This window comes from Punica granatum, chromosome 5 (genome assembly GCF_007655135.1).
Source record: "Punica granatum isolate Tunisia-2019 chromosome 5, ASM765513v2, whole genome shotgun sequence".
In the NCBI taxonomy this organism is placed as follows: domain Eukaryota; kingdom Viridiplantae; phylum Streptophyta; class Magnoliopsida; order Myrtales; family Lythraceae; genus Punica; species Punica granatum.
Window position 1 is genome coordinate 5374157 of NC_045131.1, and position 13715 is coordinate 5387871.

Sequence of the window (13715 nt, forward strand, 5' to 3'; positions counted from 1 at the left end):
ACCACGGGGGAGCAGCAATATATCAAGAATAATGATCGCCTAGACAAAAACCCGAGGAACAAGAAGAATTCTCGATTTATTGATGATACATCAGCACCTTTTCATTAGTTATAGAAGATATATAAGATTAAAGTGAAAGCATGAAAATCTTGCGATACATGCAAAAACCACATCGGGTTTCATTGGCTCAACATGGTTCTGTCTCTCCAGCTTACTACAAATTAACACACCTCGGAGTCACACCATCCTAGCTCAACACAAATAGATAGCTCTATCAAGCTGTAGTTGACATCAAATAGTACCATACGGAACAGATGCATTTATTTACGATGGTAAATCGCCGAATTTACTGCAAGAACTCTCTGGGATCAGTGACGTAGCCAGTCAAGGCGGAGGCAGCTGCAGTGTAAGGAGAAGCGAGATATATCTGTCCTTCCTTGTTCCCCATTCGTCCCGGGAAGTTCCTGTTTGTTGTGGAAACACATACCTACATACACATACACGAAATATATGTCATTAGTCATAAAAACTAGCATCTCACTAAATGATGAAAGCCCAAGGGGAAAACCATAAACTACCACAGGTTGTAAAACAATCACAGCCCAACTGCAACACCTACTAGTTTTCTCTGAATTGCTCTGTCAACTTAGAGAGTCATTTCAAAGCCCGTGAACAACTTAAAAGACCATGGACATAGACAGCTAGGCCCCATCGCAAATCACACATGTAAGTCAAATAATGGAACGTGTCACCATGCCCCAAGCAGCTCCTTTTCGCTATTCGACCAACCCAATGCTGGTGGTTATCCTTATATTAACATTTATTGGCCAGAAGCTAAATCTATCATGCTAAGTGAACCACATTATCGAACCCCAAAGAAAAGCCATCAGTAGATATTTCACAATATGTGTAAGGGTGTGGCGTGAAAGGAATTTCACTTGCCTGAGGCTCATTCATTCGTGCATAAGTATCCTTGGGCCCACCCAAACAGGCCCCACAGCTAGGGCTTGCGGGCGTGTCACAGCCTGCTTCCTCAAATATCTGCGAGCAAGTCTTCCCACCTGATCCTGGTACTTCCATGGTATATACGTCCATCCACACCTATAAAATCAAATATGCAGACAGAAGTCGACAATTTACTTCTTGTTCAGTTCCCCAAAAAAAAAAAAAAAAAAAAAACTTTTCCATGATTTTATCCTAAAACAGTCCAAGATAATAGAGTGTTCAAATACCTTCTGTGTTGCAGGAACAAGGAAAGTGGGAACTTTGACCTTCTTGCCCTGCAATATTGAAGACCGAATAAATAATCATATGACAAGATCAAATGGAAAGCTATAAGCGATGAACCATCACATTCATAACACATGACTAATGATTTCCGAAATGGTCTTTTCCAGTAACTAGTGACAAAATTTTACTCCACACCAGATCATTCTCAATCTATCTGGTAACTTCAAGCTAATATAGAAGTGCAATTTAGTGAATGAAGAAGGAATCCTACCGATGCCAGGAAAACTTTTGCAGCAGCAAGAAAATCCTCTGTTTTCCCACCAGTACAAGATCCAATGTACACCCTGTCAATCTTCACATTCTTGCATTCTCTTGCCAAGGCTCGATTATCCGGGGAATGAGGCTGTATTATTATAAAACATACATCATTTGCAAAAGAATATTCAAAAGCAGCAAAATCCTTTACCTCAAGTAACTATTAGGGAATGCCACATTAAATGGTTCAAAAATCCCCCACCTTTGCCACCAATGGCTCCAACTTTGACACATCAAACCTATACTCAGAAACAAACCTGCAGCCATAAACAAAAAAGGCATTATAAACAACTTTTTCATGTGACATCAAAATCAAAGCATATAATGCACTGCTGAAAGTTACCTCGCACTCTGATCACTATAAACTGGTTCATAAGGCAAAGAAGTCTTTCCCTGAAGCAGAAGTGGGGAAAAAGCACTTGTCAATTATTAGTACTGACAAGAACAATGAACAATTACAATATTCTACTTTTCCCAACCTCAAGGTACTTAAATGTGGTGCTGTCAGCAGGAACAACTCCGTTCTTTCCCCCCGCTTCAACCACCATGTTGCACAATGTCATCCTTTCTTCCATCTAATAGAATACATGATTGTCTAAATATAAATCATCATGTTTCCCGAAATGCTGAGATGAATTCTATAATGGAGATTTACTTACGTTTAAACTTTCGACAGTTGAACCAACAAATTCCATTGCCTTGTATGTTGCACCCGCGACAGATATTTCACCAATAATCTACAGCATATATTAATAGTTTCAAATTTATGAAAGCCAACATATTAACAGGGAATAATAGAATAAGAAATTATGATATGTCTTTTAGGGCGAAAAGACAGAACTTAAGATTAAATAAGTAACCTGCAAAATCAAGTCCTTTGCAAGCAAATAGTCCGGCATTTCACCATCAAGCACAAATCTTAATGTAGGCGGAACCTGCAAATCAATAGACAAAATTAGTCCTATCAAAATTATTGTTGCATGATTGTGGTGCACATAAGTGGGTCCAATTAAAACTAGGCTGGATGACATAATTAGCCAAAAGAAAAAGCCACGCAGTCGCTGTTTCAATGATTTACATAAAGATCATTGCTTGTCCCCAAAATATAAACAAACATATACATATTTATAGATAGCCCGCCAATTCTATTCTAATTAGCACAAAAATGAAAATCATCAATATGAAAGTCTAGATCATGGAGCATTGAGATATAAACATATGGACATAACCAACAACAAGAGAAAAACTGTCAGCTACTAACAGAACAGAAAAGATCATGGGAAAAATCCAACAGATCACTACAACATATTTCTATCTCCTCAACATGAATAAACAAAGAACAATGATAACGTGAACCAATTGCACCGAGATATAAGAGCATTATAAACCTTCAGAAGGATCTTTCCAGCACCCAGTACAAAACCAGCATCAGTATTGCCAATGCCCGTTGCAAATTGTCCGAATGCTCCAGCAGTGCATGTGTGGGAGTCTGTCCCTAACAGAACCTGGGGGAAATTGCAGAATGTAAGATACTCTGCAAACAGCCTTAAAATAAATAATTAATTAAACATATATGTATGTATCGAATATGAGAAGATGATAGTGAGGAGAAAAATTACCTCTCCAGGCCTGCAATGACCTTCTTGGGCAAGAGCAATGTGACACACACCCTTATAATCTGGATTAACCTGCAAACAGTACATTGAATTCATGGAGGGAAACAGGATATAGTCATGCTAAAGTAGAAAGGGAAGAAGACACAGATTAGTAATGTGGTAGCTTCACTTTTTTGTATAGAATAAAACACTAGATGCCATGAAATGGAGATTAGAACAAAGCCACACCTTAAAATTACTCAGATCCGTGATATCGTAAAAATACTTGATATCTTGCTCCTTGCAGAAATCTCTCAAGATATCAACATTACGGTTTGCCCGTTCATCAGCTGTGAATATATAATGGTCGGGTATGATGACAACCTTCTCGCGATCCCAGACCTCAATATTTTCAACACAATGAAACCATTACTTTGAGTAGAGTCACACCAGAACATATCTAACAGAAAATTCACCTGATTGAAGTATAGCTAAAATAACTCAAACGTAACTTTTCACATATTAAGATTTAAGATATTTAGAATAAAAGTTGAAACAAACATATACAAATTACCCAACTTGTTGCTTTTGAGATATATGCATTCAGGATTTGCTTGAAGACTAAACCTTTACCATTTGTGGATGGACCAAATACCCCAAACTGGGGGATAGAAGACCTCCCAGAATGAGTAGCCTCTGATAAAGCTTACCACACAATTGTTCGACTTTTCCGAAAACTCTTCTACCCATCCCTCCTTAAATCTCTCTGTCCTCTAAACCGCTGCTAACTATTTCTCCAACAGTTCAAGCTTTTCAACAATGAAGGCCGTCGTTGCTAGTGAAAGAAAGGAAGGATAAGATTCAACAGAAGCACCAAGAGCAGGGCAATTCAGTTAAGGATACCTTAGAATTTTGGCCAAACTCTCTCTTGAATATGCCGATGGAACCGGGCCCACAGACGTCGTGAGTCATCAAGATATCAACATTAACCCAGGCATTCTCTCCCGGCACCAGCGACGGCTTCTCCGAAGCCCTCGCCAGTATCTTCTCAGTCATTGTCATCGCAGTCTTCACCTACAATCATCAAACAATGAACAGAACCCCAAAACCCCATATAAGAACAGATTGAACAATTAAGTTCAACGCATCGAAGGGAAACCCCGCGCACGGAAAAGAAAACCCAACTGAGCCTGTCGTGGCAGGTGTGCGCTGTGTCTGCTGCGGAGCCATGACCGAGACGATCCTCCTGGGAGCTGGTCTCTTGCATTTTGCGGAAGAAAGGCCGAAATCTTTCTGCTTAGATGGGAACAAAATTCAATTTTTAGAGAAGGGTCAGTGATTAGCCGGGCAACAATCAATAGAAGAAATGAACGCGAGGAGCAGCAATCTCAATCTGGGGGACCGACCGTGTTGCTGATTAAGGACGAGGAAGGCGGAGCAAAGGCAGAGGACGCCATTGGTGGCTGTGGGACGGTTCCTCTGTATCCTGAGAGGGCACGGTGGAGCTACAAGCTAAGGTAAAAAAAGGGAAGGGGAAAGCGGAAGGGGGAGAGAATATTTATATATGTCGGAAGAAGAAAATGAGGTGCTTGTGCTCCTGAGAAAAATGAGGCGGCGGCTGACTCTGAGTCTGTGTCCAAGTTGGGTTTTGATTGATTTGCTTGTGTACGCCATAGCAGCCCGTCTCAGTTGTCTGTCTGCGGGCCCCGGTCGAGGATATTGGATTTGGCCCGGTGGTGCGCATGTGTTTATCGAAGTTTCTTCGATACCTCCTATGTGTATATACATGACTAGGTAATCTATATTATGCATCAGATATCAAGCCGAAAGTTCTGTTGAAAATGACCATAGAACCTCCTTATATGTTAACGATTATCGGCTAGTAATCCTTGTAACACATGTGGTCTATCAGTTTGCTATTATCCCCATTGCATCCACAATTACGCTTCGGATTTCCTTTTTTTCTTTTTTATCAGAAAGGTTATCAAAGTTAAAATCGATTTATAAGAGCTTGCATTATATGAGCATCCACTGAATTTTTACGTTTATATGAAAATGCAGGGACTTAAAAGGTTGATTAGCAGAGAGGATGAATCATCAAGAAACAAGTAATGGAGTTACAAGTGACTTTCTCATACTTGTCTTTCTTTTTAATATTACATTGATTGACTGATTAATATAGTCATCGTAATTTCTATAACGTGGGCATGAGATGTAAGGACCAAAATTTGAGTTGCGTTTGCGTATCAAAGAGGGTAAAGGTAGCGATAATCAATATATTATAGGTTCGATATTCAAGTGAAACTATCCGTGCTCTTTTATTAAATATTTAAAATTTTTATTTTATTATATTAGATCTATCAACTTCTCTTATAAAAAAAAAAATGAGTTGCTTAAGCTTATTAGAACTTCTCCCTCTTCCCTTTTCTTTTTTATTTTTGTAGGCAACTTCCATCTTCTCTTTTTTTCTCGTTTTTTTTTTCTCCTCAATAACTTTTCCATCTTCTCAAATGACTCGCAGGAGACGGAGAAAGATCTTAGGATTGAAAAGTCAGAGATGCCTATAATTAATATGTGGCCCATTGGCCCAATCCAAGGGGCCTATCACATGGAAAACCACATTGAGCCCAATTTAAGTTCTGAATAGACGGCGGCCCGTGCCTAATTTTATGGATGGGGGCAAATTCAATCATGATATTAGATTTTTCTTTGATCAACACACAAAAAAGATAACATTCACGGGAATGTTGATTCTCTATTGATAATTGTAAGTTTCCATGGACGAATTAACATCAGCTCGAGCCCCTCAATGTTGAAGTTGGAACCTTCCTTTTGATTTTTATGGAACCCCGTGACTTATTATACGAAAATACACTTTTTGAATATCTACGTACTACCGTACACTATATAAGCGTCTACACATATATGTGTGTGTGTGTCTACTTATATACATTTGAAATTTGAGATTGAGGAATTTCATTTCATCAAAAGAAGAAAAAAGGAGGGGTAGAGGGAGAGGAGAGAGGCGAGGAGTTTATTTGAGATTGGCAAGAACAAGATTGATATATATAACGGAGTGATATATACATTATTCGTAATTTCATTATTTTGGCATAGCAATAGCTATGTCGGTTTCAATAGAAGCTCTTGCAATGGCTGGTGCGAACTACCTCGACTACGTGACAGATGATGAACACAAGGACATGGAGACACCATCTCACTTGCTGGTCGAGGAAGAGGAGCAGGAGCACATAGGAGAAGCAAAGCCCAGAACAGTCAGAGATGTGACGTTATCCGGCAATCTGAGGCCAGCAAGACGGAGCTACCCCTTTGGAAGATTAATTGGAGACGGTCATTGTGGAAGTGATGAAGACGTCTTGGTCTATGGAAAACGTCATCCTCCTACAACAACAAGTGCAGTGAGCATGTCGAAGATCAGAAACAGGCCAAAGTCCAAGGTTACGGGATTGAACATAGTGGCGCAATATGGAAGCCCGACTGCTCTGGTAGATCGTAAAGGATTGGATACAAAAGAGATAGAAGTGTTGCACAATAGTACTAGCTAGCTAGCAATCATAATGTAAAAAATTCCATATCAATAAGATTGAGATTTTGTGTTAGTAGATTTTCATGTCTGATGATAACAATATCTGTGGCATACAGATGTTTTGAATTAATTAATTCATCTCATTGAACTCGTTCACAAATAGCAACATACATATCCGTATTATTTATGGATCTATATAAATATATATACTAGATAGGTTTTCCCTGCATGCACTGATTGCCTTATTACTTACTTGCGCGTTGCGGTGCTTGGTATAATTGCGCATCAATTTATTTATATTATAATATTTGGTACATTTGACTTGAAAATTACCTATATCAATAAAATAAAGCACAAAGACAATTGAGAATAATAACAATCAAATTAATTAGGGAAAATAGTGTTAGAAGTTGATAAAAAAAAAGTCTCTCAAGATCAAAAAATATTAATACATGTAAATATAGTGATACGATCTTAATGAGGGGAAGAAGATGGGACGAAAAAATTTCTATAGAAACATGAAACTAAGAAGACAGAGTACAGACAAAGAAGCCAACGTATCCATCATTATTTTTTACTTTTTCTTTATAAGAAAGGTAATTAGTATAATATAATTTATTTGTTAATTTTAAAGTGCCTAACAGAGCAAAATATATACGGACAAATATCTTTCTTTTTCTCAAATAATAATATAGTAAAATATGTTAACTAAATAACATAAAGTTAAATAAATTTGTCAAATAACCGAGAGTTTACAGATTCGATACTTGTTGTGAGACTATCCATATGCATTTATTAACTACTAAAATTTGTATTTTCTTATACTAGATATATGGGCTTCCATTATATTCGAAAAAAAAATTGCGATCTTCTGAATGGAGAAAATCCACGCTGTGAAAGTTTTATCCCTTCCTGGTTCGACCCGACTCGATTGAATTAGTCGGGAGCCCATTGAACTTCCAGATACCACGATACACACTGAAAAAAAAAAAAAGGAGAGTACGAAAAGTTTTCATACTTTCCTTCACAATATTCAAAAAGATGCAAGTTTACAGTATGTAGATTGAGAGGGGTGATTCACCGTGACATATAAGGTCTCTTGGCTCATGAATATAGCAGAGTCCCCATGCTAAAATTTGCCAATCTAGTGCTTGTTCGGATTGAAGTTGTGGAGAGTTATGAAGGAATGGGTTATATAAGGTTTGCAATAACCCATATTTGGCTTTTAAAATTGTTAAGAGAGGGAGGATTAAGGAGAGAGAACTTATCTCAACATAACCTTTCATAACTTCTATATTTTAATCCCATCAATTTTGGGTGTTATAAAGGGATAAGAAGATCAACCATTGAAATAATATTATAAAAAATAATCAATGATCAAGACATTTTTTAAATTCTCACACCATTCTACTCCATGAAGTTTATCAAAACATAGATTATGCGGAGAATTAAAAAACCAACATGGATTGGTTCAAGCAGCTCGACGCTTATTCCGCTTAAACAAAGTCTCGGGTTCAAGTCTTTATGAATGCAGAAAATCTATACTGTGAGAGTTTTACCCCTTATCGAGTCAATCCAGCTCGACTGAATTAGTCAAAATCCTATTGAGCTTTTGGATACTAGGGTTTCCATTGGAAAAAAAAAAAGGACGCCTCCATAACCCACCCATCTCATCCCTTCATAATCCACCCCACTCCACCCATCCAAAACCTTCCATAAGATGCCATCCAAACAAAGTGTTAGTATTAAAAAGGTTCTATAATTCTCGTATAACTATTGAACAAATTTCTCGTATAACTATAGATATCTTATTAGACAGATGGATTAAGATGTTTAAGTTTTTGTGTAAAGGGAATTGATTAGGGAATTTTAGCCTATTTATTGATGTAAATGATCATTTGGCTATCCTCTAAGTTTGGTTTTTGTACATGTGATTTTTTTAACATTTTGTACATGTGTGCACATTCTCGGTGCCTTTTGAATAGAAGTTATTATCCTTTTATCGATAAAAAAAAAACTATTGAACAAGTTTCATGTGCGAGTATCGGGCAGGCAGCACGTGAATCCAATCGTGCAAGAAATATGGCGCACTGCTAGTTATATATTTGTCAGTGTTTTTATTGCTTAGCCACGATTACGATCTTTAAGGGCATAGGTTTTGAAGTTCAAGTTTTGCCCAAAAAGCAAATAAAGAGAAATTAACGCATGTTTTAACTTGCGGAGGCATCACATGCAGAGTGGGGAACCAAAGATATTGCATGTACGTATTGGCTTTTTTTTTTTTTTGGCCAAATTCATTTAATTTTGTTGGTTGGCAATTTTTGTGGTCACGGGCATTTTCCGCACGCACATAAATATATAGATGTATATATGTAGTGAAAGTAGCAATATGTATACGCTCGTTGCTGACGGCTCGTCTGAGCTAACACTCACCGGGACATATGCACTGACATCATCACATCTCTATGTGAATCCATCTCCAATATTAATGAACTGATAGAACATGTTGGGCTCGTGTCTCTTCTACCAAACTTAAGAATCCTCTTTAAATCTCGTTTGTGTTTCCAGTGGAAAATTCTTTCTATATTAATTAGCTGTAATTTTTCTTTTTTAATGGTCAACTAGTAACAATAATTTCACACATATCCTAACGGCCGGTTAATCCAGCCTCGATTGATCCCTTGAGATATGCAGATATCTCATAACCAAGAGAAAATAATTATGAAGGGAATTCTATAATGTAATCACTTTTTTTACCGTTAAATGATCACTAAATCATTTGTTTATTCATCAGAGTTTGTGATCCATCGGTTTAGGGGATTATGAAGGGAATTCTATAAAGTAATCATTGTATTGTTCACTTTTTTTTACCGTTAAATGATCACTAAATCATTTGTTTATTCATCGAAGTTTGTGATCCATCGGTTTAGGGGATTATGAAGGGAATTCTATAAAGTAATCATTGTATGGTTCACTTTTTTTTACCGTTAAATGATCACTAAATCATTTGTTTATTCATCAAAGTTTGTGATCCATTGGTTTAGGGGTGGCGATATGTATCATGTCGTGTTTAAACGGATCGTGTCTAAATGGATTCGTATCAAAAAGCTTTAAACCCGAACACGACAAGTTTATTAAACGTGTCAAGATTTTTAAACACGAACATGACACGTTTAATTACAGGTTGACACGGACACGACACGTCTAACCCGTTTAACTAAGCATGTCTAAACGTGTATGTATACTTATCTACACGATATGACATTATTACCTTTAGGTACATAATATACCTACATGATATGACACTATTAATTTTAATTACATATTACTACACCATTGAAGTGATAAAAGCACCATAAATGGGTGATTTATATAAACAAATTTGGATGATTTTAGTGCAATTTCTTCTATAAATTGATACAATATGTAAAATAAATTTATTAACATGATAACATATAATATAAACGGGTCTAACATGTCTAAATGGATTATAAGAATTGAACCCGTTTAAACTCGATTATTTATCATGTCTAAAGGGGTTTGACCGTTTAGACACGAAACACATTCAGCCTTAGCTCAAACCCGCTTAACTCCGCATGTCGTGTTATCGTGTCGTGTCAAATACCGCCAGCCTAACAATGGTCTATGTGCTGACATACATGCTTATGTTTTGATTACGTGTGTCGTCCTAACATGTATGTCTGTGTGTGTATTCGCGTTCACGGATATAACAACATAAACACTAAGCCTAGCTATAGCTAGGGAAAAGTTCATGGATCCGTGATTTCATCTTCCTCATGATCACCCTTTTTCCTCCAGATGACCCCAACAGCACTCCATTTACTCCATTAATAATTCATGTACGTATTCTATATAAAAGCCCACAGTTTCACACTGCTTTTTCCCATTAAAAAAAAAAAACACACCAATACATTGTCATTAAATCAAGAAGAAAATCAAAAGAAATATAATTATCCATAACAAGATGTCCATTGAAGCTCTTGCAATGGCGGGTGTTGATTACGCGATGTGCAACATTGACTTCGAAGCCTTGGAGCACTTCTGCCTGTCGCTGCCGCCCCCTTCTTATCTGTTGCTGCATGACGACGATGATGATCTGGGGACCAAAGCTGTTGATCTGAGGGTGAAGAAGGAGAAGATTAATGCAGCAGTAGAGAGTGCAATCTTCTCCGAACTAGGGCAGTGGACGAAGGAACCGGAAAAGCAAGAGGAGAAGCTGCAGCAGTGGTCAAAATGTGCCGCTGCTTCAATCAACAAGACGACCGCCGCTGCAAACCCGAGGAAGAGATGACAATATATGTTATGGACCATGTGGTCTGGTCTGTTATATGGCTGTTGTTTCCGAAGAAAAAATGAGAAGTCATCCATGTATATATATTTCCAAGTCCTCACATCAAGCGCTTATGAAGCACAATAATAATTTTGGATTGTCCACGACGTCTAAAAACCACACTTGCATAGAGAAGTCTGTAAGACGTAAATTTAATTAGCCTTAATAAGTCACAAAATTGAACGATAATTCAAATAGCTATTCGGACAAATAGAATACTATCAAATTAACTTAATTTCATTAGTATAGGAACTTGGAAATTCAAACCGAAACAAAGGCGAAACCGAAAGATACGAGAGAGAGCCGAGTCCTGTGTTAGACACAAACCCCTTGAAACAGAATTGTCCCCTCCTGGGTGCTTGAGGTTACGTGGACAATCGTTTCCCAGGATAAAACGGCAACAAGCGAAGCAGCAGCACAAACAGCAACGCTTCAGCGAACTCGAAGAGAAGCGTGAACACTTTTGAGGTCGAATTTTCTTCTTGTTTTTCAATCGGCTATAGGAAGCAATGGAAGGCAGGAGACTTTTTCTCTTGTTCTCTTTCCTTTTTGCCGTGTGCCCCTTTTATAGACTATGGGTTCCATCCGTTATATGACTCTTCCTATTCTCCATTTATGGGGAATAATTCACATATATTCAATATACATGTTAATGACATTTGATTATTCATGAATGCAATCCATTCATTTCTTGTAACCGCCAAGAAAATCAAGAGTCATTAGCTCGTGAGCAATTTCCTCATTCACCCATTAGCCATAATTTCCAACAATCCCCCACATGAATGGAAATTGTTTTGTTTCGACTCGTAAATAGTGTTCACCAGTTGAACCTGTATAGGATAGGTAGGTGTCACCACCCTTGAACCTTCCCTTGTGAAAATGCATGTACTTTACTAGCAGTCCAATAGACACGATGTCCTTAAATTGTTCTGCTGTTTTGTGTAAAGATATTACACACCTCACACAAGATTCAACTGACTTCCTTCGGTTCTCATAGTTGTGTCCTTTTTTTTTTTTTTTGCCATGGAACACCGTTCTGGTTCTGCGAGAGTTTCTGAAGAATTAAGTCCATAAAAATTCTCCTCTAAAGCGGCCTCACTTTTCTCTCACATAGGTGATTTCACATATCATTAAAGCAATTTAGATTGCTAGCCTTATCCGTTTATCACTGTTTCATCAATGAATGGTCCAGGGATTTTCTCCCCTACAGTGATTTGATTCGGTTCTATAACTTGGTTGTCCCATTGAACCTAGATCTTGGGATCTCCAGTCAGCTAGGTTGGGTGTCCGCTATAAAACCTTTCCTCTAATGGACTTTAGACCCATTCCCTTTGACAACTTCTCAAACTGCTCTTTACTTAACCCTTTGGTTAGCGGATCCGATATATTATCCTTTGACCGCACGTAGTCAATAGATATAATTCCAGTTGAGATCAGTTGTCTAATGGTGTTGTGTCTACGACGTATATGTCTAGACTTACCATTATACATATTATTTTGTGCCCTTCCAATTGCTGTTTGACTGTCACAGTGGATACAAATTGGTGGCACAGGTTTTTCCCATTGAGGAATGCCCTCTAGAAAATGGCGTAGCCATTCAGCTTCTTCTCCACATTTATCCAGAGCAATAAACTCAGATTCCATTGTGGACCTAGCGATAATAGTTTGTTTCGAGGACTTCCATGAAACTGCTGCACCTGCTAGTGTGAACACATATCCACTAGTGGATTTTGAATCCGTTATATCAGATATCCATTTCGCATCACTGTATCCCTCTAGGACAGCTGGATATCTAGTATAGTGCAGCCCGTAATCTCGAGTGTATCTAAGGTATTTGAGTACCCTGACAATTGCCTTCCAATGGTCTCCACTCGGATTACTCGTATATCTACTGAGTCTACTAACCGAGTATGCAATATCAGGCCTAGTACAACTCATCAGATACATCAGACTTCCAATGACCCGCGAGTATTCTAACTGAGAAATACTCTCTTTTCTATTCTTTGATAGATGAAGATTATTGTCTATTGGAGTCTTTGAAATTCCAGAATCATTTTTGGTAAATTTTTCCAGAATTTTATCTATGTAGTGTGACTGACTCAAAATTAGTCCATCTGATGTTCTCATGATTTTAATTCCTAAAATCACATCAGCGAGTCCCATATCTTTCATATCAAATCTTGAATTCAACATATTCTTCGTAGATTTGATCATTCTGTCATCACTACCAACAATGAGTATGTCATCCACGTAGAGACATAAAATGACGTAACCATTTTCTGTTTCTTTAATGTATACACATTTATCACACTCATTGATTTTAAATCCTTTGGAAATCATTGCATTATCGAATTTTTCGTGCCACTGTTTTGGCGCTTGTTTTAACCCATACAATGATTTGACCAATTTACAGACTTTCCTTTCTTTTCCTGGAGCCACGAACCCCTCGGGTTGTTCCATATAGATTTCTTCATCTAAATCTCCATTTAGGAAAGCTGTTTTCACATCCATTTGATGAACTTCCAAATTACGCAATGCCGCAACTGCAAGTATCATCCTAATGGAATTTATTCTTGTCACAGGAGAATAAGTATCAAAATAGTCCAAGCCTTCCTTTTGCTTGTATCCCTTAATTACAAGCCTGGCCTTGTACTTATCAATGGATCCATCTGCTTTC

At 37.7% G+C, this 13715-nt stretch overlaps 1 protein-coding gene across 1 annotated transcript; it reads right to left on the bottom strand.

Annotated features, from left to right (window-relative positions):
• Positions 1-56: 56 nt before the first annotated feature.
• On the bottom strand, positions 57-4773 carry LOC116207873 (3-isopropylmalate dehydratase large subunit, chloroplastic). Its single transcript, XM_031540986.1, has 15 exons — positions 4547-4773; positions 4326-4433; positions 4044-4214; positions 3390-3542; positions 3165-3233; positions 2934-3050; positions 2406-2480; positions 2205-2282; positions 2025-2120; positions 1889-1938; positions 1748-1802; positions 1502-1633; positions 1233-1280; positions 943-1101; positions 57-487 (listed from the first exon to the last, which is right to left on the bottom strand). The coding sequence occupies exons 1-15, from the start codon at positions 4595-4597 to the stop codon at positions 347-349; spliced, it is 1503 nt and encodes a 500-aa protein (XP_031396846.1). The 5' UTR covers positions 4598-4773; the 3' UTR covers positions 57-346.
• Between the last annotated feature and the right edge of the window lie 8942 nt (positions 4774-13715).

Bases quoted from the DNA above. Each gene is read 5' to 3' on its own strand.
- LOC116207873 (XM_031540986.1), bottom strand. From the start codon at position 4,597: ATGGCGTCCTCTGCCTTTGCTCCGCCTTCCTCGTCCTTAATCAGCAAC. The intron at 1,939-2,024 runs GTTGGGAAAAGT...CTTCTGCTTCAG, and splicing joins CCACATTTAAGTACCTTGAG to GGAAAGACTTCTTTGCCTTA. The intron at 1,102-1,232 runs GTATTTGAACAC...TTGATTTTATAG, and splicing joins TTGTTCCTGCAACACAGAAG to GTGTGGATGGACGTATATAC.